General features: G+C 40.0%; 2 protein-coding genes across 4 annotated transcripts in view; one reads left to right on the forward strand and one right to left on the reverse strand.

The window, feature by feature from the left end:
• Positions 1-5,361, forward strand: part of LOC131431794 (ets DNA-binding protein pokkuri) — a 65,548-nt gene extending 60,187 nt beyond the window's left edge. For both annotated transcript variants that reach the window (XM_058597683.1, XM_058597684.1), the window contains 4 exons: positions 1,702-2,901; positions 2,984-3,233; positions 3,313-3,738; positions 3,799-5,361. In XM_058597683.1, coding sequence (XP_058453666.1) covers positions 1,743-2,901; positions 2,984-3,233; positions 3,313-3,738; positions 3,799-4,246 — 2,283 coding nt within the window. In that variant the 5' untranslated portion in view covers positions 1,702-1,742 and the 3' untranslated portion in view covers positions 4,247-5,361. The remainder of the gene's footprint in view (positions 1-1,701; positions 2,902-2,983; positions 3,234-3,312; positions 3,739-3,798) is intronic.
• Positions 5,362-12,045: 6,684 nt separating this feature from the next.
• On the reverse strand, positions 12,046-15,402 carry LOC131431795 (zinc finger protein 14-like). 2 transcript variants are annotated; one of them, XM_058597686.1, is made up of 5 exons: positions 15,304-15,402; positions 15,005-15,230; positions 13,990-14,951; positions 12,254-13,930; positions 12,046-12,177 (listed from the first exon to the last, which is right to left on the reverse strand). In XM_058597686.1, exons 2-4 carry the CDS (start codon positions 15,203-15,205, stop codon positions 12,301-12,303), a joined length of 2,793 nt encoding a protein of 930 aa, XP_058453669.1. In that variant the 5' UTR covers positions 15,206-15,230; positions 15,304-15,402; the 3' UTR covers positions 12,046-12,177; positions 12,254-12,300. The 2 variants fall into 2 exon arrangements, with proteins under 2 accessions (XP_058453669.1, XP_058453668.1); XM_058597685.1 differs by lacking the exon at positions 12,046-12,177 and having other exon boundaries at positions 12,237-13,930.
• Positions 15,403-26,422: the final 11,020 nt, after the last annotated feature.

The following is a 26,422-nucleotide window of genomic DNA, read 5'->3' on the forward strand; positions in this document are numbered from 1 at the left end:
CTCCTAAACAAACGCCTTGAAACCGCTCGCGATCCGGTTCGATATTTCCATGCGATTGAATTTCAAATGAAAGTCCAATTTCTAGCATCAGCAATTGTCGGATAGCTCAATCAATCAATCACCGATCCCGCTTGCTGCGATCGCGGATCGTTGGCCTCAGTGATGGTCACCAGTGAGACCGAAAATTTTCACTCTCTCGGTCGTGTTGCACCGTTGACACTTTTGACGCCGGCAGGAGATTATCCTCTCAAATGAGCAAGAAACTATTTGAATTGAAAATTCCGCAACTAGGAGCATTGACCATAGCCGATCTTTGAAATTCAAAGCATGAGACGTGGTCAACGATGTGCGATCTTTATTGTTTTTTTTGTGCCAATACAAACGGTCGATGGTAGTTTTTTTTTTTCTACGAAAGTAGCAGATTCGTTTCCTTGTGTTGTTGGTCAAAGTAAATATTTGCCTTTCGAATGCCTGTCACGAGAACCGCCGAACTCTGCTGCTCTGCTGGAAACAAAGGCGGGGAGAAAGGGTCCGGTAAAAACACACACACATTACACATCCCGTTTCCTCTGGCTCGAGATCGCCGCAAGAATCTCAACCAACTTTGCTTGTTTCTCCTCGATCGCCGTGGGGGCTGCTGCTGCCTGCATTTACACAGAACCAGCTCTTTTTTTTTTGTTTAAAAAGCAAATGATGAAAAAATAATTAACAGAAAGGAAACGAGCCAAGAAAAAGCACACTGCTGCTGCAACTCTTCCACCCGATGATGATCAGCGGCCATAGACAGGAGGGATGCCACTTTTTCATCATCTTTCCCTTCTATAACTGGTGCTCTGACCTTCTCTCCGGGAGCGCCCTTCGCCCGTACTACTTTCTCCCGCTGCACCACCGTTTCTGCGGTTTCCAAACCTGAAACCCCCTGCCGCGGCCATCCGACAAACCCGAAGAAAGAACGAAGATGAGAAATATTTTTATACCTACATATCATAAAAAAAATCAATTTCCGCTGAAAACCTGAACTAGCGGATGTTATTTGAATACACTTCATCTCTACGCTTTGGCTGTAGCCGCCACCATTCTCCGCTCACTCATAGCCGCCTCATCCCCCCTCTCGGACAGACACAGCCAGCGGCCACTCTGGTAGGTACCTCCTACCGTGACCGATCCGAGCAAGCAAAAGCACTACTCCGCTGATGCTCTCTGCCACTGACGTTGGTTGGAAATGTTTGGTCCGTTCTATCCACATCCTCCTCTTCATCGTAGCAGGCGAGTCGAATCGGTTGGAGCGACAGCATCTTCACTCACTCACTCACTCACTCACTAGTGCACACGCAACAACACAACGCAGGAGGCCACGGCGTGACGGGACGAAACGAAAATCGCCTCGAGACAGTCCTCATTTCCCGGATTGGCTTTCCGCTCTCGTAGTAAATGAAATTATGACCTTTTGCAGGCACCGGGCAACCGTCCGTCGAATCCCCAGCCGAAGCCTACCGTGCCGGGCCGATTTCCGGACGGTATCTAATCCAGCAGACTGTTACCAATAATCAATGCATTTTAGTTGATTTGTTCGGAATTCTAACCAAAACGGTACCCTTCTACTGCCTACTTAACACACATAATCACGCGCTTAGCGCGCATCCTATATCGCTCAGCAGTACTAATTTCCGATCGTTATCTCTATTATTTTTTATTTTGCAGAAGTGCAAAACGAGGGTTTCGGAAAAAAACAAACGACAAGGATGAAGATGTTACCGATACCGCTGTCACCGTTGAATCCCCCAACGCCCCTCGGCATCTGGGGTTCGGATTTACTTTGGCGATACCCACCGGCACCACCGAGTCCGTTGGCTGACCTCAAAACACAGCTTCCGCCGCAGCTCAACACGGACCCACGCATCTGGGGTCGCGAGGAGGTGGCCGTGTTTCTTCGCTTCTGCGAGCGTGAATTCGATCTACCCAAGTTCGACCTGGATCTGTTTCAGATGAACGGCAAAGCGATTTGTGTACTCACGAAAAATGATCTAGCCGAGCGTAGTCCCGGAGCCGGAGATGTCCTACATAATGTGCTGCAGATGTTGGTTCGCGATGCACAAACCCTGCACCGTCATTTGCCCAGTAGTCCAGTAACTCCAACCAGCCGATATCCGCTGTCACCTCACAGTCATCCGCCGACACCGAACTGGAGTGCCCTAGCACCGCCGGACAGCCCATTCTTCCACAATTCCCACCTGCAGCAGTTCATGGCAGCATCCAACTCTGTCACGTTAAGTCCGGCACCGTCTATCGATTCACAGGCCGGAAGTCCACCCCAAAGCCACCAGGAACAGCTGCAAAATGTATTCCAAAAATCATCCAGCAGTAGCAGTAGTCACACCCAGAACAGCACTTCCGGTGGAAGCAGCAATCAGTCGGATTCGGACGAAGACAATTCCACTGCCGGGTACCATCCACTGACCTTGTCACACCCGGACAGCAAACTCCCGCTGCTAACGCAACAGAATCAAAGTCCTCCGCTGACACCGATATCCAAGGAGACACAACATCTCGGACAGCTGCAACTGCTCGACACTAAAACTCTCCAGTATCCAGTTTCGGCGCTTCTGAACAACAATAACAACAACAACAACACCACCAGCAGTGGCAACAGCATCACCAGCAACGGTGCCAACAGCTACAACAGTTCTACCAGCAGCAATTCTACGACCAATGTTACCAGTTCGCTGAGCAACGGTAACTCCACCAGCGTCTACAACTTGCATTCACTTAGCCTAAAACCATCACCGCTGTCACCGCCTTCCAACTCATCGCCGAACGGCTCGTCGTCGGCCCCCACAACTCCCGGAGCGTTCCTGCCGGTGAAACGAGAATTCTTCCCCGACAGTCCGGAACCCAATACCAGTAAGTACCAACCCGAGTGGTTTGCTAGTTTTCGAGTTGCAAATATTTACGTTTCTTTTTTTCTGTTTTCTAATTCAAAAAGATGGCCGATTACTGTGGGACTTTCTGCAACAACTGCTGAACGATCCGTCGCAGCGTTACAGTCGTTACATCGCCTGGAAGTGTCGCGATACCGGTGTGTTCAAGATCGTGGACCCGGCCGGACTGGCGAAGCTCTGGGGTCAACAGAAAAATCACCTTTCCATGAACTACGACAAAATGTCCCGTGCCTTGCGGTACTACTATAAGGTCAACATACTGCGCAAGGTTCAGGGAGAGCGTCACTGTTACCAGTAAGTATCATCCGTTCCGCAGGGAAAACTGTTCGACTGAAACTTATGGTTTTTGTTTTTCTTTCGTCACTTCCACCAGATTCCTTCGCAACCCGACGGAACTGAAAAGTATCAAAAACATCTCGCTGCTCCGCCAAACCATGGCAAGCCAAAATGCCAACGCTCAATCGGCCGCCAATTCCAGTGCGAACGGTCACTCGCTGATGTCACTGCTGCCGAACGGTGCTAACATTCATCATTTGGCAGCGGCTGCGGTAGCCGCGGCAGCTTCACACCAGCAACAGGCGAACGGTGGAGGAGGTCCTCCGATTTCACCGACCGCACTGCATCATCCGCAGCAGCAGCACCATGTGTCGCAAGCGTCAGTACAAAGTTCAGCGGCCGCCAATGGCCATGCCACCATCAAGATGGAAACCGATCTGGACGATCTGAAGCCGACCGATTTGAGTACAACCGATCGCAAGTACTACGGTGGTGCACCGGTGAACGGAGTCGACTGTTATCCGTAAGTTTTGATTCCGGCGGTTTGTCTGATCAACATTCTAATGATAATTCTCCTCTGCAGATTGATAAGAAACGCCAACGGTTTGACCACCATTCAGCTTCTGCGCCAGCAACATCAACAAAGCCACGATAGTGGTTCACCGCCGCCGTCCCCGAATCACCTATCGCTCAACTCGCAATCGTTGCACACCATCAGTAACAACCTGCACCATCTACACCAGCAGCAGCTGCAAGCACAAGCTGCAGCAGCAGCGGCAGCCGTTGCTGCCGCCGAAGCCCGTCACCAGCAGCAGCAGCAGGAAGAAGACCGACGACTGGACACCCTGGAGCACGATCGTGACCACGAACGGGACCGAAGTCCATCCCCAGCCGATCACCATCATCATCAGCAGCAGCAACAACAACAACAACAGCAGCAGCAACACCACTCAGAAACGGGCAAAACCAGCGAGGACGAAAGCATGATGCCAACGGATCTCAGCAAATCAGAACCAATGTACTACAAATAAACCACAGCCTACTGAGACTCCGCAAATCGAAATCAAACTGACAATCAACGGGCCGCACTTCGTATGGGAAACTTCAAAAATCACACACACGGAGGAAAAGCTTGGTTGGCAACGTGTGCGATGATAGTGATCTCAATGTGAAGAATAAGAAAACAAAAAAAAAACAAACAAGCGAAGAACAAACACTGGTGCCATTCCGTTCCGTGTGTGCGTGCGTGCGTTCGTGCGGTTTTCCTGTACGATTGAGCGTGCAATTCAACACGAAATTAACAATACAACAACAACAACAAAATACATGTGTGATACCCCCTTTCCCCCACCCCGGAAATAAACAACAGATTTAGTACACAGGATGATCCCGTGCGTGCAACGTCTTTTTTTTTTGTGCAGAACTACAAGACAACCTGTTGTGTGAAGAAGTAAAAAAAAAACAAAAAATGTGCCAATCGTTCTCTCACCACCTTTGTTTGTTAGTTAACGACAAAAGTTGAGCGACAAAAACTGGTCGACGACCCAATGTACAGAACCTGAGAATGCGATACTATATATATACTCTAGTTAAATTACGGATTGTGAGCCGGAACGGGGCTCCCCGTGCAATTCGCTCCTTTTTTTATATATATATTCTGTATTATACTGGAGATTACAAAAAACAAAACAGAAAAACGTAAGTTCGGTCCAGGCTTCTCTATTCGTAGAAAATGATGCAAAAAGAATGCACAACAGAAAAAAAAACAAAACAAACTATAGCTAAAATGTTTTCGGAGAAAATACAGCAGATATATTGTTGAAAAGAAGAAGAAAATCGGGAAGTAAATAAAGAAAAGTGTACAGTTTTAATTGTTAAGAGTAGAATTTATCTTATTTGACACATACACGTGTAGCCGTTAAGTGGTTGATCCAGCCGAGAAAAGTACTCATTTTTTTTTAATGATTTTGTTTCAGCAAATTCATTATTGGTTTGTTTGTATTCAAATTTTTGTGTTAGAGACAAAACGAATAGGTTAAGTTTAAGGATTTTACCTTCACCATTGGCTTCCATTTGAGAAAAAAAAAACAAAACAAAAACGGTTAAACGATTTACAAAATTCAAACAAATGTGATGAAAAAAAACAGAGAAATTTATATTGGGAACTTATATGCAAAACTGTGTTGTGTGAATTGAACGGGAATTAGTGGATTTTTTTCTTTTTTGTTGCTTTTGAAAAGGGTCGACTTTAATTCTTTACTACTAGTGCTAGTGGAATGTTTTTTTCTACTTTCTTTTGTTGGCTTTAAACGGAAATCGAAATCTTCCTTATTTTCTAGACTATAGAATTGTACATATATATACGCGGTCAGATATGTTTACGAAGAAAAAACAACCCATAATTTGTAAGTTAGCATAAATTATCATCGTCTCAAAGGTAGAATATTTTCCACAGCAAATTTTGCAAAACCAACCAACCAATCAGCACCGGTCGACTGTAGATTCGAAGATCTTATTTCTTGTCCTCTTCCAAACCGATTTGTTTGAATAACAATTCGCAACCGGAAGGGGGTAGGAATCGGATCTCGACCCCGGATATTGTTTTTTTTTGTTGCTAGGCCACACCAATACACTGGATCACCGGGTAAAATTATCGATACCGACACAAAAAAAAATCACAATAACAGCACATTCACAGCGCCGTCAAACAAAGCAAAAAAAAACTTATCGGTAGAACATTTGACACTTCATTGCAATAGTTTTTTTTGTTTCTAGTACTGTAAAGCATTATTTTTTTCACAATAATTATAAAAGTATGATTTTTATTAGAGTTTACCGGCTAGATATGTTTTAAGGTTTAATAATGCAAAAAGAAGACTCAATCCCAATAAAAAGATTATAGAACTGTTTCAAACAAAGCGAAACGTGTTTTACTGACTTCAAAAGACAAAAGAAACAATCCCAACGATCGGTTTGCCGTTGTTACGGTTTAAGTCTAACGATGATAGGTGCAGGGTGGCAAGCGACCGGGAAAAAGTCGGGAATCTCGTTTCACCGGGAAAAACCTGAAAAAAGTCGGGAATTTTAGTGCAAATCCGGGAAAAAATGTACTAGCCCTAATCGTAGCAAATCATGATTTTCCTGAATAAACAAATGAAAAGTTGAAGGCAATACTCCATTTTGGCCCTAACCCTGCGAGTCGAGTGAGGTGACTCGACAAATCGAAAATGATTTGGAACACAGTTGAAATTTGCCTAATGGGACGTGGAAGCCGCTGATAGTTCCTGCCAAAATATATTTGACTAGCTGACCCGTCGAACTTCGTCTCGTCAGAAGAATTGTCAAAAAACTAAGTGGTCAACGTTTCTCTCCATTATTTTTCTGATTACTTAACCTACAATCAACGGAATTCGACACATACTCGCTTTAGCTCCAAAAAAAAAAAAAGAAACATCACTAAAGAGTAAAGTGAAAATATGAAATAATTCTGTTAAACGAAAATTGAACAAATGCACAGATTTCTATTCTGAACATTCCGTTTTATGGAATTGTTCATACGTGAATGTTCACCCGACAGAACAAACTTTGAAGCAGTTTCTTATGCACAAAAAAAATTCTATTTTTGTGTTTGGTAATAATTTGTAAAATATTATTTTTACTGAAAGATACGTAAAATTTATCCAACTCCTATGTGAAAGTTACGGTTATTTATTATCTACTGACACGGTCTGTGAACTCTGAAATGTCATTTCTCTTGACGAACTCAGTGAAAGTGAAGAATTTCAGTAACCATCACTATACATTCAGCAGAAATACAGATCTGTCAAATAACATAATTTTCGGACGTAAAAATGTGAAAATTTCTAGATTTGTAGAGAAAAAATAGTGATGCGAATTGATTGCTTGCCAAAAATACATAATACTGATTCCTAGCGGTAATTTTTCATTTAGTGAATATATTCAAAAAACCTTTTACAACTTTTTATTTCAACACTGTAAAAATATGATGGGTGATCCCATATTCTACTGAATTGCATCCGAAAGATATTTGATCACACGCAAATAAATTAATTATTCGGATGGAAATATATTTTGAAAACTAAATTGCTCTTTCCTTTCCCAGATCTCTAATACAATTTACCAAAAAAACGTCGGTATTGAGTGATGAAGAAGTCATTAGAATTATGACAGATCGAAGTTCAGTGGAACTATACCGATCATTCAGCAAATAAAACTTTTACTGAACGGATTACCGAACATTCAGCTGTTTGAAAGTCAGTAAAACTGTACCGACATTCGTAAAAATAATTCGGTGTGTACAGAGTTTAAGCAGTGAGAAATTTGTCTCAGAATCTGTTCTGTACGTTCAAGTTATCAAAAAGTACCATGCGTACTTTAGAGCTCTAATAAAGTGGTTATTTTCAGGTACTGTGGAACTTTTGATTGCTACCTTGGGTCAGTTTCAGTTTTCTCAAGCGAAAACGACGTTAGTAAGCAATAATTTTGATACCCATTTAAGCACGTGGTTTGAAATGACGAATCACATCCATCAAGTACGCATGTGAAATCTCCACACAAAATATCTCGTTGCGCGCCAAAAAATTTATTCGACGATCTAATATTCTTTCCTTCGACGGTCAATCGTAAATCTAGCAATCATTGGCGACTTTTTCAGTGGAAAATTCCATTGTCCATACAAAATAACTTTATTGGTTTTTCCCACTTTTCCGATAAGTTTTCCTAATTTTTTTGATGTACGAACCCGGTGGGGGTAAAAATTGATCAAACAAAAAAAATCATCTCAATCCGTCCATCCGTTCTTACGTGATGCGATTACAAAGAATGATCTCTGCATTTTTATATATATATAGATTAGTGTCCTTCATGAATTTGGTTACGATGGCCGGTACACTCGATTTTACTACGTGTTTCGATAAACTGATAGCCGGTGACGCTGTGAAAAATTAAAAGAGCAAATGGTTGCAAAACACAACCGCACTAATCAGCGTATCAAGTTGATTGTCTTATGTTGGTGAAGTACGCTTCCGACGATGACCAGGAGGTGTGTACAATATGATTTTGCTTGCAATTAAATATTGGTTCTGACAGATCAAGCGGGAGTTGTAACCGCCAAAAGTAGCAAATTCGATAAGTTAAATGCAAGTATTATTCAAGTTGACATGAAAAACTTCAGCCCAACTATCTGAAAACGGTTTACAGAAAAAAGATTGCTTCATGTATTTTTTACACACACAAAAAAAGGCGGGTGGGTAATGTCAGAGACATAACTGGATGTCGTGAATACGAAAACAACTGGCATGTTCCCTAACACTTCCGAATATCAATTAGTTGATCAATTGTATGAATTATGCTAGCATTCCCCTTTGCACATTTTTCGCAAAAACAAAGAAGGCTTCACTTTTTGTTGAGAGGCTTGTTTCTACCTGATTTCGTATGTAGCTTTTTCACTAATGGGCGGTCCTAACGGCTATAAAAATAGCCGCATTCAGAATTTTAATGTTGATTATTTCATTTCGGATTTGCATAATTTATTGAAAGAAACTATCGAAATCATGCTGAAGGGACTCGTTTCTAGCATTCAGATAGGTCAAATTGCGTAATTCTCTACGACATTAAACTCTGGAACATTTTTCGCAAAAACAAAGAAGGCTTCACTTGATCTCGTTTACTGTGAGTTTCACACAGCGAAATGTGCACAAATCTAACCAAACTGTTCTAGATTTGCAGTAAACTGAGGATATTTCCCTACGATTTGCGAACAACAAATCCTAATAGTTCTTTAGAAAACTTTTAGAGCCATTAGAACGGCTGATTTTGTGCAATGCTCTCCACCGTTGTTTTTTCCCAATGCTAATGACTGGCAGCTGTGACGTAATCGCTCTTGTCGAAAGCGAAACTAGCTGTGCAGACGACACAAAACACATCTGCTCGCAGTGCCGATAGAATCCAAACTGATTCAATTTTTGTTAAGAGATTTCCTTTTATGTGATTTCGTTTGTAGCTTTTTCACTAATGGGCGGTCCTAACGGCTATAAAAATAGCCGCATACAGAATTTTAATGTCGATTATTTCATTTCGGATTTGCATAATTCATTGAAAGAAACTATCAATATGTTGTAGGGATTCGTTTCTAGCATTCACAAGGACCGAATTGAGGAACTCACTGCGATATTCACCACTTTTCGGAACATTTTTCCCGGACGATTTGTTGTACAGCAGCAGATATTTTGTTCGCTTCCTTAGAACGCGTTCTGATTGGCTGGTATTGACATGGATCAAATGAGACAGGTTTTTCAATAGTGTACTATTGAAATACTTCAATGCTTTTGCTATACACGTTTAAATTGAAAAATTTCGATTCTATTGGTAGTTAGATTATATAAATCCTTTCACAGATAACTGAGCTATGAGCTTTAAAAATATGAGAAAGGCAAACGCGTCTTATGAATTATCCTCTTTGATACTCGTTTATACCAAACATTTCAGAAAAGTTTAATATTGAATTATTTGAGACTATGTCACAAAACTGAAAATTTTATCATAAAATTGTGATCATATTTCCGATGGCATGTCGCAAGAATTATGTTGATTCATTAGATACAACAATAGATATTCACGATCAAAAACTTATCACTCTCTCAGAGGGTAAATTTTGAAAAGGCACCCCATAGTAAAGTAAGTCGAATTCACGACAAAATAATTGTTCAGGTGATCCCGAGTCACATAGATCTGATAGAAAATGATAGAGCAGATCATGCAGCAAAATTAGGCACTACTAGAAATACTATAGAAAACTACAATCTCACATTAACAGACCTCCAATCAGCAGTTAAAACAGAACTTTGGCAAATATGGCAAGATAAATACAGTAATATATCTGAGGAAAAAGGACGATTCCATTTTGAACATTCCAAATTAGTATCACCAAAGCCTTGGTTCAAACAATCATGGCTTAAACATCATCATCTCACCACATCAGAAACAATAGTCTTATCTAGAATTAGAACAAGTCATACAATCGTCAAACGAGACCCAGTCTGGTGAGATGGATGATGTTAACGTAGGTTCTGCTGCTGAAAATCCGGTTGCTGAAGTTTCGTCATCGTCAAACGAAACGGATGCCATTGCTGTAATGCGTGACGTGCCGGAAAGTTTGGAAAAAATTTCAAAAAAGAGGCAAAATCAACAGAGCACTTCTAAGAAGGCGTCCGAGCGCTTGATTGAAAATCGTCTTCAAGTTCGTATAGTGGACGGTATGTTCACCCCGGACTTGAGAGACGATCTGCTTAGAGACCTCAACGGTCTTTTGTATTCAACGCCACTCTCTTCATTCATTCCTAGCTTCAATGGATGTGGGTTGCGATACGGAGCAGTCTGGTTCTCCCCGGATAATGAGGACAGCCGTGCCTGGCTCATACAGCGGTTGGAGATGATAAACCAGAAGGCGCTGGTAAATAGGTTCATTATAGAACCATACAGCCTTCATCAGAAAAGGATATCCTTCAGTGTTCCTTGGAATAACAAGGAATGCTTGAGGGGTCCGAATGTTATTGAAAGGTTAGCTTTCCATAATTCAGTGATCCCTGTGCTTCGATGGAGAATCTTGAGGATCGGCTCCAGTGTTGCAGGTAGTCAATTGATTATCTGCAGCATTGATGACGAGTCCTTCGGTCTTCTTAAATCACAGGGCTTTCGGATGAACTATGCATTCCATAAGGTCACTGTTCATGTAATAAAACATAAGTTACCTCCCCCAAAAAACAATAATTCTTATCTCTTGGGGATTGGAAATTTTGTTTTGTTTTTTGTTTTTTTAGCATCCTTTCAGGGATGCAAAACGAATTGCTTCTATATGTTTTTGTCCTTTTTTTCCCACCTCACACACTTCGCAATTCCCATCCATGTTCCTTTTATCCTTCCCTTCCCTTCAGGAAAATGATGAGAAGTCACGGCAAGGCACAAATCTCCAATAAACTAGGGGAACGTGCCACTTGAGCTATTTAGTTCTGATTCCTGATAGATACAACAAGATATATTCACGATCAAAAACTTATCACTCTCTCAGAGGGTAAATTTTGAAAAGGCACCCCATAGTAAAGTAAGTCGTATTCACGACAAAACTTCAATTTCTAGAGTATGTTTTTAAGAAGACTAAATTCTTCTTGTTAAAAGTTCTTGCTAGTGGATAATCACAAACTCACTTCGGATTTACCGTACCACCGGTTTCCGGTTACGAAATTTGGTTCGGAGGTAGATAGAACTAAAGGCCCTTATTACCGGTGTCACTACACGGTGAAAATCGAGTGAAGTGAATTTAGGTCCTTATTACGGAAGCCGCTTCAGAGACGAAAATAATTACTTGGATGGACTTGATGTCATTATTACCATCACGCCACCAACATTTGGTCGAAAAAATTAGTTTTTTCCACTACAGTGAACACTTCACTATGCGTGATACTGGTAATAGGTAAAATCAAGTGAAGTGACATGTAAATGAAGTGAATGTGGAAGTGAGAACGGTAATAAGGGCCAAAATGATTTTCACAAATTTAGATACAAATGGAAGGTCTTACGGTTGCATAGGTTTTAATTCAATTCAATCCGAGTAGAGATCACAGTGGAACTCATGTCCTCAGAATTGAGTGGAAAGATTTTCAAACAATGAATTCAAATGAAATGACTTATCGTGTTTTGAAATAGACCTTAGTTTTATACACGCTTATGAGAAAACCGTCATTCCATCAATTATAAAAATGAACAAATATTTCATCACGAAATTACCTTATTATCCGGCGAAGAATCTCATTCCAGAGTACACTAGTAATTCATTTGCATTGTGATTATTATCATGCGAAAGCAGACTTTTATTCAACTTCTCATCATGTGATACTTTCACTACAGGTATTTTTGAAAGCTCCAACACACTTCGAAATGTTGCGAGCTAAGAGAAAAACAGAGAGGAATCATTCGGATGAGCAAGAACAACTTCAGCTGCGTATTTTTTATTCTGTACTTACCAATGCACAGTTTTATCATCTCAACTATCACACGTCGAGAAACTACACTAAACCGCATCATCCCGTTGTTTGTGAGAGGCCATATGTCGCGTCAAGTAACTCTGCTGGATGAATGCCTGGCCACAGTACTGACACTCGAAGGGCTTTTCCCCGGTGTGGGTCCGTTCGTGTATGACCAGCTGTCGCTTGCGTATGAATGCAAACGGACAGAAACTACACTGATGTGGTTTCTCGCCCGTGTGCGCAGCCATTTCATGTCGCTTTCGATCGGTGGCATGGGAAAACACCTTCTCGCAAAACTTGCACTTGTACGGACGAACACCGGTATGGCGCCGTTTGTGCGTCAGAAACTGAGACTCGATTCGGAAGGTAAGCTTACAGATCTCGCACTCCCATGGTTTCTCGTTCATGTGCGTCATCGAATGATCCTTGTAGTTTCGCTTTCTGGCAAATGTTTTCCCACATATTTCGCAACTAAACGGACGACTCGCTTGATGAACGATCATATGATTGGTGAGAATATTTTTCGATCCAAACGATTTGTTACAAACTTCACATTCGTACGGTTTGATACCGAGATGTTTGTTCTCGTGATCCTTGAGCAGTGCGAGTGATTTGAACTGCATCCCGCAGCTACTGCAAGTATGCCGGTTAGCTGATTTAGCTTTCTTCCCCTGCGAAACGTGCCGAAGCAGAGCCCGGTAATTGGTGAAACTTCGAAAGCAAATTTCGCAACAGTTCTGATCTGTATCGCGATAGTCCTTAAACTGATTCCGTTTGACGCCGTGGTTCTCGTCCACGTGCGAGAGCAGTTCACTGTATTCCGTGTAGGATTGAGTACAAAAATTGAAACAACAGAAATATTTGGAATCGTTCTCCGTGATTCTTGGTTTCGCTCCCCGTTTGTCATCTTTCCACTTCCATGACTGATTTTCGTGTTGGATGTAATGCAGAAGGAATGGTGTTTGAAAGGTAAACTTTTCACTGCATAACTTACAGGCGTAAACTTGAACGGTTTTCACAAACTGCCGATGCACCTGAAGCGATACAGCTTTCACGAATCGTCGGTAGCATCGTTCACATTCATAGGGCTTTTCTTTGCTTTCCGGAAGCTTATGTTGCTGGTGCTGTTCAGAACGATGTTCCAGGGCTTCTTCTTCTGTGATGAATGTTTTGTAACAACCACAGCATCGTATCGTATCCTGACCGCTGATATCCACCACGGTTATCTCAGCTATCTCTGGGTCATTTCGTTTGATTTTGGGAGCATGCAACCGTCGACCGTATGATTCGTCACAACGTCGACTTCGTGAGTTCACATCTGGTTCATAGTCTACATCACCGTTATCACAATCAGCGACCGTCTGCGCATCGCCATCACCATCAACGGTCAGAGATTCGTTTATTACTTTCCGGCCGGTTCTTGTGCGCCGACTGGTTTCAACTGTAGGTTGATCAGAAGATTTAGTATCCGTCGCGTTTTCTTCGATTTCCACTTCCTCCTTGATATCGATCATTTCCAGTTCAATAAAACCTTCATGATTCTCGCTTACATTTTGGTGCTCCTGCAGTTTATCCGATGAGCGAAACATTTGCTTACACGGTCTGCAATAATATATCTGCTTTGCATTAAGTTGTTCCATGTGTTCTTCGAAAGACGTTTTTGTGTCAAACGATCTGGAAATAGAAAAATCAATTTCAGAAATATTGAATTCACACCAAAATAGATTCACCACCTCAAACAAGCGAAGCATACCATTTCCTCTTCGAAACCACGATTATTATAATGTTCCTTCTCGCCATGGCGACTCATCTCACGTTTAGTTTTGCAATAAAACCAACATTCGCAACAGCAGAATCCATCGAAAGCCATATAGTCAAACGTAATAAAGTGTTTGACTAAACGACATTTACTGGCCAAAGGTGGCTCAGATTGTTTGTTCGACGGTAAACTTTTGACAGGAACTTCGTATTGATGATTGGAAATTGATTGAAAAGCAGTAGGCTGCGATAGCATTTCAATCTTCAGCTCGGTGTGCGACTTCAAATGAACTTTTAGCTGTCGTTTGCTAGGTAAAAGCATCTGGCACTGTTTGCAGTGAAATAACTGCCTAGAGCGAGCCATTTGTTGATGAAAACTTAGTGCATCGGAACTAGCGAATAATTTTCGGCAAACGCTGCATTCATACCGACTAGTTCGATCACCACGTGACGAAACCTCACTATGGTGTTCACGTTTACAGTGCTCTTCCATTGCAGATCTAGAACAGAAGTATTGAAAACACCCACAACACCGGTAATCCTCTACTTCTACTAGATCCCAGTAGGTATCGTCGCCTTTTTTAATATCATAATGTTCTTTGGAAAGATCTGACAGTAGCCAACCATTCTCGGTATGCAATGGATCATTCGGATTTGAATGTTTAGTCTTATCCTTCTCTAAAATTAACTCGTATTCTTCTAGAACTTCCTCGTCTGCGAAAACGACATCAGATTCTACCAGAAACTCCTCTTCATCAAGCGAAGATTGTATACTTTCCTCTCGTTTCATCAATGGCATTTCGGCAACCGAATCCTGAAGCATTCGTTTCAGCTGCTCTTCACTAGACTTGCAAGTTTCTCGCAACTCCCAAGATAGTCTAAGTTTCTCCAGGCATTTGTAACAAATTCGCTGAGGAAGCTGATCGTTAGGTTTGATCTGGAAACGATTTCTTGTTCATCAAAGTTAAAACTAAACAGTGAAATACCCACATCAACATCCAAACATGCCGCCATGGCTTCGGCCACTGTTTGTGCTAGTGTTCCCGTAGATCTCTTATTTTGTCCGTCATCGGTCGGTTCAATACTTTGTGGTTCGTATTCGATACTAGTAGAAAATACACACAACAGGGATTTCCGCTCGGAATCACTTCCAGCGCATATGCGACACAAACTTTCCATAGATTGTGCCATCTATGTTGATAGGAATGTCTTAAAACTGCAATTTTTGATTAATATGTGAAATTAAACATTATTTCTCACAATAACTTATCAGTACGAATTTGACTTACTAGCTGATGATGCAAAAACAATGGAATTATTGTTTTGATACTTAACTTTTGACAAAAATTAACTCGTTCGTAAACCGAGGCAAACAATAAACACCAGAGATGCCAGGTAAAAATTTCAAATATCTTCAGACAGGGTTGCAAAAGTTTGTATATCCGAAAAAAAAATCTGCAATTAGCAAGCCTCGGGTAATTTTTCAAAAGGGCGTATAAGAAAGTGACAGTTTCTCTTTAATCAATCTCTCTTTCTATTATTGTGATGTGAATAAAAGGATTTTCTTTAATATCACTATTCTGTTTGAAAGTCGAATGTTTCTGGTATCATTTCATGAAAAGAGTTGAGTGATAAACGTGGAAACCGCCAGGTAATTAATAGAAGAGAAAGTAAACAAAGAGAAACTGTCACTTGCTTATACGCCCTTTTGAAAAATTAACCGAGAAGTAAGTCTTGCTGGCCGCAATTTCTCTATAACCTGCTTGTGAGGAAATCTGGCAACCGTCAGAAGGCTGGCTGCATTCCGGCTGCTGTCAAAATTGTCCAGGCGAAATTGCGTCATTATCTCGCCATACGTGTCTTGTTTATTTCCCTCTTCTTTCTTTTTTCTTTTTTTTTTATTCGACTTCATTTGATATTCGTCAATCCCGCATGTACGTACAAAAAACGAATCTTGAGACGAGGTAAATGAGATTGAAATAAGGGTATGTTTGGTAGTGAGAAAGCAATGTTATTGGTAATAACATTTTCCATGATTAGAATATATGAAAGGCAATAACTTATTTCCTTTCATATGTATCTTTTATTTAAAAAATAAAACTAAGACGTTTAAAATGTAGAACCGATTCAAAACGGTTCTGCCAATTATGCCGGAAACGGTTGTTGCTGTTGTCAGACTTTTGCGGAATTCTGCCAGACAGACATACCCAGCCGTCTGGGGGGAAATCTGCCCGCCACGTACAAGTGGGAAAGTATGATACGCTCAACCCATACACAACCTGACAGAAATGAGCCTGTTTCATATGTGTTCCACTGAATTCAGGACAGCGCTAGTGTACCTAAACAATACGGATGCAATGAATTACGAAACAAAAAGATTACAAGAGAAACCAGTACTTCATTACGTTATTTACGGTCACTGTGTATGCGCCCAGCAATATATTTAAAAGGAGCGTAATTTTCATATTGTGACTCACGCAAGAACTGAATGTAATGAAAATATTGCTAAGCGCTGCATAGCAACAAACTCATCAATAACACACGTCATGCGAATTTTGTAATCTTTCTATCTTTTAATTCACTCTGCCCAACGTCTTCTCGTTGGTCTAAAAAGATAACTATTAATAGTAATTGGCAGAGTTAGAAATGAACTGTTTTTTTTTAAATGTGACTAAAGAGTACCTAACATATTTAGTCGTATCCATGAAAACGCAAGGAATTAGTAGCCATTTGTAGGAGTATTTGTTATCATTGGATGATCTTCTAACGACTCGGATAAAGGTAAGGGAACCATACATTTAATCTTGGTTTGCAAATAATATTCCATCGTTATGTGCTTCGATAGCGGAGGCAAGACAATGTATTCATTTATGTTGAAGCCGTGGTTCATAAACAAGACAACAAAATATGTATAAAGTAACATGATTCTATCAGTTGATGTATAGGAAATGGAAGTTCAACTGACGTCGCTCGGCAACGTCGCTGCGCTGGACTGTCCAGCGAATTTCAGATTAGTGCTGCAGCGACAATATATTGTTATCAGTTCGGGTTTACATCTCATCCAAGTCAGTCGACAAACAAAACCGCTTACGTTAGGGACAGAAGAAACCAAGTACAGTATTGTGTAGTGAACAATAATGAGTGAATCGAGAATGAGTGAACCAAACGAACAAAAGCTACCGTCGGTACGAAAGAATACAATTAATGTTGACTTCAGACAGTGCAAAATTCGACCTTCGATACGAGAACTTGAAGGTTTGCTTAAGGAGCAAACTATACCAAAGGACAACGGTGCTTCCTTCACATCAACCCCAAGCAACCCCAGTACACCTGTGACAGTCACCAACAACAGTGAAGCATCCTCTTCAACGAAACCATCCAACGTATCCCCTATAGAACAAAGTACTCCAGCTGCAGTTAACAGCTTACCATTCAACCAACCAGCAACTGCAAACAATGTACAACAAAGCGCATCTACAGCAACTAGCAACGAAATCAACAACAATACCACCGATGCGGCAATGGATGACGAGACGAACCACGAACGAAGTGCCCCTCAATCCTCGCAGGAAATAAATGGAAGCTCCTCTCCCCCTAGAAAAAGGGTGACAACGAGATCCAATACAAAAAAAATCTTTTATTTAAAAACTCAGCTGAATCGGCCACGTAAAGCTTGTACGCAAATAGGCCTGAATAAAATATCTTTTAAATAAAAAAAAATATATATTGTTATAGCTGACCGTCTACCTTTCAGTAAGATTAAAAATCATTATTTAGCTTAATTATGAGTTATATTTCGAGGCTAGGTTGCTGACCATGTTTTCGTGCTATTTCAAAAGCTTAATCCGCTCCAAACCCGCCTTTCCTCTGAATGGGAGAAAATATAGTGAATTATTGTTATTTGAAAAGGAGATTACTAAACGTACGTATCATTTAGCCTGTAAACCATTTCGCGGTTAATTTTAACTTTTGGTTAAAATCTGACACTCGAGCGGTTAATTTGATGTTGTCAAAAATAACCCTGCTCGAGAGCATGGTTATTTTTGACAGATCGATGGTTAATTTTCGACACTGAAAAAAATCTTGAAATGCAAATTCTAATAATTATTCTTTAGTTGAAATTATTTCCAGTGGTAAATAAACCCAAATAACTTTTCGTCCGACAAATTTAAAATAACCACTCAAGTGTCAGATTTTAACCAAAAGTTAAAACTAACCGCGAAATAGTTCACAGCCTTAAATAAACCTAATTGAACTTTCCTTCACAAATTGGTACTTTCTAGGAGTTTTTTGATCTGCCGTAATAAAATCAGATTATTGAATTGGAAATCGCATTTTTCTTCGTTTACTCAAATAACAATCTGTCTACTCAAAAGCAAAATGGTATCGTTATATGACATTGTAATGTGCAACGTGACGTAAGAACAACTCAACTCCGATGTTTAAAACGTCTCTTCCTGTTGTTTCGTTTCTGGTGACGATATAAATTAAAAAAAATAATATGCAAAACACCTATAGGTGGATACATCTTTCCATTGGCCGCACAAGTAAACATAACAGTCATATTGCTTTTTGCAGGACCCTGGTCCAGATCTTCATTACATTTTTCTCTCCACGTCTAGAAATCACTTTATCGATAGCTGGATCAAGATAGAAGAAAGACTCATCATCATCCACTACACCATCGGCGTTCATAAAGACTCCAGAGAGACCTTCTTCTTCCAAAATCGCTAACACTTTCTTGAACCAATTCCGAATATCGAGCTCTGTAACACTGTTGTAAACAATCAGTCCTTACACAATACCAGAAGTCTCATGGCGAAAACGCATTTTTTCTTAAAATATGGAAGATATTTTGGACATGGCGTAATCTTTAATAAAAGTATTTTTTCATTTATTTTCATAATCCTTCAATTCCTTACTTCAAATCACTCGTAATTATTGGCCTACTTTATTACATGCACACAAAACACGTCGTTTTTTAGATGTAATATCTTTTAAAAAATGATTGCGAAAATTCAACCTCCGCTTAATTTTTCGTCATCCGCATACTGACTGTTATATTTGAATAAATTATTTTTTTGTAAAAATATCTACCAAATGTGGTAATATCTTTGAAAAATCCTTCCGCAACAGGAAATTTAATGTGATTAGTTTCAAATTGATGCAACATGGGTTATTTAATATCGGTTTAATCCATAAATATTTCTAGGTGGACTAAAATGTATGAAGTGGCCAGAATACCTCTGTTACTCTAATAATCATTAGATTTTAATATAACTTTATTCATTCCGCTAAAGAAACTTCTTTCGAACAGGCTATCATTGCTTTCCTTAGTCAATATATAGTTTATAATGCCAATATGGAACTGGAATGAGTGATTACCTTCATCAAGTCAAAGTCTTGGCATTACATTCCTTTTGTGGAATTTGGCCTTTCTGTTTCAACAGACTTCGCAGCCGATTCTTAGTGTACAGAATCATTGCATGGCTAGTACTATGTATCCTGCTGACACTAAGAACCCTTCCAGGTCGGGACTCGAACATACGACAACTGGTTTGTAACACCTATGCATTGAACCGCCAACCCGGGACTTCCTTCATCAAACGGGACAACCTTAATCAAACGTTATATATAAATGTTATAAAATAATTCATATGTTCTGCATAACCTTCCCATACCATTCGAAGTAAATACAATATGCACTTCAAAAAACGTCCCAAAGTATGTTTTGTGATTTTGGATTACTGATTATCAGGGACGCTAATAAATTTGATTTAGTTAGGAAATTTCGCTATTATTTACCTCAGTGCACCACCATAGTTTTTAGTATCGGGCTGCTGTGTCCGCGCTTTAGAGCAGGATTGCCACTTTTGCAGATTGTTACTGATCAATCAATTCACAATTCTCAGTTTCTAACAAAATGTTTATTTTTTTCTCAACTTTTTCAGATATTTCGTTGATATTGTCCATAGAACTCTTGAATGTATTTGAAAAAATACTGCAAATCGTTCTATCTGAATATAAGGACTTCTTCTTTTTTGGCCTATCATTTAATTTTTGTATTATGTCATCTCAGTTTCATTTTATATTTTCACATCTCCGGTGTAAAACAAATTCAACAGAGCCCTCTATTACACTACATTCTATAGCGGCCAACAAGCCATCAAAGTGGATATTTGTAAATAGCTTAACCCGTCGTTAAAAACACGTTTGAATATCTTTATATTATTCTTGTGGAACGAATACACTGAAGTCTTTTTTTATGCGAATTTACGTACCGCATAAAAAAACCGCATGACTCTGAAAATTCGCATAAAAAACGCATCACTTTGAAACTTCGCATAAAAACAAACGCATAACTCTGAAACTTCGCATAAAAAAAACCGCATAACTCTGAAAATTCGCATAAAAAAAGTCGCGTAAAAAACCGCATAAAAAAAGACCGCATAAAAACCTCAGTGTATTTTATTCGCGCATTTCAAAAACATTTAAAAATCAGACCTGGCATCTCTGCTCTTGACATTTCAGTTTTTGCATTGTGTGTTTTTACCGTTTTTACAGTCAGAGCAGACCCTGTCAGCTTGGAGCGAAATCAATCTTCAGTTCAGCAACGCCATCGCACGGCATCACATTCAATATATCATGTCAATTGTATGGGTGCGCAGTGCTGCTATTTTGGCGCGCACGAATTTGACATTTCTCTCCCCTGCTTCTATGTACGAGATTCGATGCGGACTCGCCTGAGGGCACCATGTTCGCAAAAAAGGATGTTGCCAATGATTTGTTCGGGAAATGTGAGAGCTGGCTATGTGGGGCTCGTTCTTTCTTTAAAAAATACAGTTTAACCTTTGAGTTGCTACTACTACTTTAATTAACAAATTTTGCTTATATACTACAAGTTAGAACAGACTTACGTCTAATGTTAATTCTTAATTTATTCCGCGCTTGCGCATAAGCCTGAATTTCGTGTTTCTTACCTCCCTAGGCTTGTGCGCATGCGTGGTTATGCTATAAGGAAGAGAGAGAACACAGGCATTCAACGACCCCTTATTTCCTTCTTTTCCTTACATTGCCCAGCTTGCGATCCCAACTATGACAAGTTAAATCCAGCTGTTTCTCCTCCCTTCAAGGAGGTCATTCACTTGTCTCGAGGCATGTGTTTTATGCTATTCCTTCCTTCTTCGAGGAGGTCATAGCCCTGCTCGAGATAAGTGCTTACATTATTTTATTTTAGCCCTTTAAACGACGACATCGGTCGTTGCTCTTATTTCTAACGGATTTTATGATTCGATGTCGTAACCAGGGAGCTCGACGATGCGGGAGATTTCATTTCTCGCTAGCTTAAATTTAGAATCCTAGTATGGGATTTAAATCTAGGCACGCTGGTGAAACTGTCAGCCACATTTCCAACCCCCGTAAATCCACCACATCGATTTACAAAATACCGTGGCTGATATTAATCGTTTCTCGTTAATGTAGGATATAATGGTGCAGTTCTTCTTTCCTCTATTTGAACGCTTTCACATTCGCCTGAGTTATTTATTTCGTTCCTATCTGCCTCTTGTTGAGACCTTCGCAACGAGTTTCTATGAGACAAGAAAGTAGTCAGTGAATCCCAAAATGAAGCAATTAACTGCCACCCTAATCCATAAATATCGTACAATATACGCCCATGCATTATTGTGTCTACCACAAACTTCAATATTCTCCCTATCATGTAAATTCCTAAGAATGTAGAAGTTAAATTTCCCAGCCATGTCGTCCAAGATATTAATTTTTCCCAATATCTATTCAGAGCGTTCTCTATCACTCTTTCCGATACTAAGGCGTCAAAATTATATCCTTGTAGGTTTGGTTGTTGACTCGCTAAAATTTTATGAAGTACATTTGAAGCGATTCTTTTTTCTCCTTGATCATAAATCATATTACGCATCTTTTCAATGCTATCGGCATCATAAACTCCGCTTTGCATTAGGCTTGGTAGCGGCGTATACGTCCACGTCGTGACTATGTCAGTAGTTAATTTATTTGGCGACGTCGTTTCTCTCAAACGACCATCTGTAGTATACCATCTTCCGCCAAACATATACTTCGCAGGAAGGATTGGTGTACAATCTATTTCGGTTCCCCTCATTTGAAGGATTCTTGAAACTGGAGCTAAATACATTTCAGTCCCGTTATACTTTACTGGGATTTCCTGATAACATCGCTCCGCTGTTCTATGCGTGACATAGACAGGTTTGCATTCCAGAATGTGTAAAACCTCTCCTGCTACAACAGCTGTGTATCCAGATCGCTTCACTATCCCTGAAACGAACTCCGTTGGATTGAGCCGAGCTAGAGTCAGTTTTGTCTCCATTATTGTCTTGTCAACCTTGCACATTTCTGTCATAATTGTATTATAGATTTCCTCAAACTTTTGCCCAATGTAGCTCTCTACTAGCGTGATTTTTGAGTTAAAGTAAGTAAACAAGTCATAATTTTTTCCATTCGGACGTCTTTTGAATGGCGATTTGAATTCTGTTTCTTCTAGGATCAATATTCTCGGATGATCGGTTTTGTAACCATTGTATCCACATATACGAGTTGGATCTCTGGTTCTGACGGAAAATACATGTGAGTCTGAAATAGCGCTATACACGGCTTGCGTATTTCTTTTCTTACCAGCATCCACAGTTTTATTTACCATTCCTTGATAAATTACTTCGAATTCATCGTCTTCGCAACGTTTATCGCCGTTTATATCCCATGTCATATATCCTTGTTCCCCGTCTAAACATTTCCCTTGGGAGTATGTACAAACTATTCCGTTGCGTAGTGTTATCTGATCATTTTCATAATCCACAGAACTTGTATAGTCGTACAATGAAATTGCATACTCATAGTAAACCATTGCGTCTACCCAGGTGTAAAATGGTGTTCGGTAAATTCCACCCTTACACGAGCTTCCTTGTACATGACCGATTATTAGTACTTCTCCATGAGTCGTTCCGTTTCTCTTGACCTCGTTAATTCTAGTCTCTTGAGTCAAACGTACTGAATTCAGTAAGTGAGTTATTCTGCACTCTTCATTCGTGAATTCCTTAACCGAATGAGAATAGCCATATTGATAGTCCGACGTGTGAGAATGCATCCCACAATGTCGTATAGATCTTTTCAAGATGACTTTACATTGATACGCATGAGCAGATCCTTTTGCATTTTTTTGTAAAACTTGTATTGGAACTTCTATTGTCGTTAAATTATTTGTCGGTGGAAAACATGGTGCTACGTCCAGCAACGAATATGTAGTTATATTTATCTCCGGATTCGCACAATCGTATGCAATCAATCCAGGAGCAATGGTTCCAAATGCTTGACATATTATCATCATCAAAGCTAAGGCTGCCAAACAAATATTTTTCAATTTTGTATTCTGTCTTCGGGTTGGTCTTTTGTTACTAGACTCGATGGCAATTTTCTGTTGGTTGTTTCCTTCCATTTGTGAGACCTCCACTTCATCTTGAGTGTCGGTACTTATTTTTGGTTCACTAGACTTTACGTCTAGCACCGATAATTTAACTGTAGGTTTTACTACTGTTCCTTTTTGTGTTTTTATGACGGCGGACCTAATTATACCGTCTTTAGCGCGTCGTACTTCAACCACGAGACCCTTTATCCATTTTCCTTTTCTCTCTTCATCCGGAAAAATTACTATGTCTCCTAGCTTTAGAGAGGTCGATGACTCTTGCCATTTTGGTCTCCTAGCGAGGTTTGGTAAATATTCTCTTACCCATCGGCACCAATATTCTTTCGTAATTTGCTGCACTCTTTTCCATTGCTGTCGAGTAGCTTCTGCCTTTGAGACGTCGTTTAAATTTGGTTCGGCCTCCCCTGAGCATCCCAATAAAAAATGATTTGGCGTCAACGCTTCATCATCTTCTGATTCGATAGGAATATGCGTTAACGGTCGGCTGTTGATGATAAACTCAATTTCTATTAACACACTTCGTAATATATCTTCAGGCATAGTTGTTTGAAGTGAAGGCATTATACTTTTAACTTCTTTTATCATTCTTTCCCATACTCCACCAAAATGCGGAGCGGATGGCGGGTTGAAAAACCATTCTATTCCATCACCTGCCAGCCTTTCTTGAATCTTTTTTAATTCGTTATTTGCACCTATGAAATTGGTACCATTGTCGCTGTAAAGTTGTGAAATTTTTCCTCTTCTGTGTATTACATTTTTCAGACACACAAAAAAGGCGTCAGTGCTTAAGTTATTCGCTACTTCAATATGAACAGCACGTGTTGATAAACAAGTAAACAACGCACCCCATCTTTTTTCCGTTCTTCTTCCAATCGAAACTGTCATTGGACCGAAGTAATCAACTCCGGTGAAGGTAAACGGTTTTACGTTCGCATTCAGCCGACATATTGGTAATGATGCCATTCTGGGTAGATTAGGTCGAGCTCTTTCGTTCCTGCACCTTTGACATGCACCTTTTGTCCTTTTCATCGAGGCTCGAATGTCAACTACCCAGTACCTTTGTCTAACTGCAGCAATTGCTGCGTCCATTTTTTTGTGAAAAAATTTCTCGTGATAAAATTGTAATATCAAATAAGTTGCATGATGCTTCTTCGGTAATATAATAGGATATCTAGTACCGTACGGAAGCATAGTTGCATTTTCGATCCTGCTTTTCGACTTCATTAATCCATCTGTATCTAAGAATGGCGTTAAGTTTATTATTTTACTTGATTTATCTATCGGAAAGTCCGAGTGTAATTTTCTCATTTCATCCGGATACGCTTCCCACTGTGCCTTTCGTAGTATAATATTTTCTGCTCGATCTAAAACTTCTTTTGTAACGATCCGTTCGTAAGATTCATTTTTAATTTTTGATCTCAATATGTCGACATAAATCAGGATTCTTCCTACGGCTCGTTTAGCACGTTTCCAGTTCGAACACCAATCGATGTTTATAAATTCAAATTTCGTGAAATTAGTTTCTTTGACTAAGTTCACTACTTTTATATCTTCCTTGGTATTCAACTTGATCGGTCTAAGAGGCCACAATTTTTCATCTTCTTTCAAAAATGTTGGACCATTCTTCCATATGGATTCTCTTTCTGTTGATTTTGTAGCTTCATCGGCTGGATTATTCTTCGAGTTCACCCATCTCCATTGCGTCATCGATGTGCATTCTAGAATCTCGCTAATTCTTAGGCCGACAAACTGCTTGTATTCTCTGGGATCAGATTGAATCCAGGACAAGACTACCGTCGAGTCTGTCCAATATATTACCTTTTCTACCTTAAGTCGCAGACTCTTTAAAACGGTTTCAGTTAACCTAGTTCCTAAGACCGCGGCCTGTAGTTCCAGTCTGGGAATTGATAAGAGTTTAGTTGGCGCGACTCTGGCCTTCGCAGCTATTATGGTTACGTCGACTCGGTCATCAAATATTGTTCGCATATAAACAACCGCTGCAAATGCTCTATCCGAAGCGTCAACAAACGTATGTATCTCTCTTTTTACTCCTTCTGAGAGATAAGAATAACATCTTGGAAATTTGATTCCTTTTAGACTGTCAATTCGCTTTTCCCATTTGCTCCATTCCATATACATTGGTTCGGGGATTTTATCGTCCCAGCCGATCCCTAATTTCCATAAGTCTTGGATCAATATTCGGCTTTTAATTGTTACATTAGATATCAAACCTAATGGGTCATAAACGCTCATGCTGGCGGATAGTAATTGTCTCTTAGTAGGCCATTCAGGTAAGTCTGACATCTTTACTCGATATCTTATGGTGTCATCGACGACGTTCCAATAGACACCTAAAACCTTTTCATAAGATTGCTCGTCATCGCCTAGCACGATTTCTTCCTTATGCATAATTTTGTCTTCAGACAATGAGTTTTTCAAATCTTTGGAATTTGTTACAAAATTCCTTATATTAAAATGTCCGTGTGCGTGAATCTTTATTACATTTCCCACAGTTTCCTTAGCCTCATCTATTGAATCGAAACTGTCGAGATAATCATCCACATAGTGGTTTTCAATTATCGCAGTTACCGCCTTTGGATAATCGATTTGGAATTTAATGGCATTTTGGTTTTTAACGTATTGTGCACACGACGGTGAGCACGTTGCACCAAAAGTCATTACTTGCATGACGTACACACACATATCCTCTTCTTCTGCAAATCTATACAGAAAACGTTGAGAGTTTTGATCGTCCTTTTTAATTTTAACTTGGTGAAACATTTCCTGAATATCACCAGTGACCGCAAGTTTCCCTTCCCTGAATCTAATTAAAATACTTAATAAAGACGTAGTTGCGTCAGGCCCTGAAAGTAGTTTGGAATTCAAGGATTGTCCTTTTATAATTGCGGCTGCGTCAAACACTAGCCTCGGTTTTC

This window comes from Malaya genurostris, chromosome 2, assembly GCF_030247185.1.
Source record: "Malaya genurostris strain Urasoe2022 chromosome 2, Malgen_1.1, whole genome shotgun sequence".
Taxonomy (NCBI): Eukaryota; Metazoa; Arthropoda; class Insecta; order Diptera; family Culicidae; genus Malaya; species Malaya genurostris.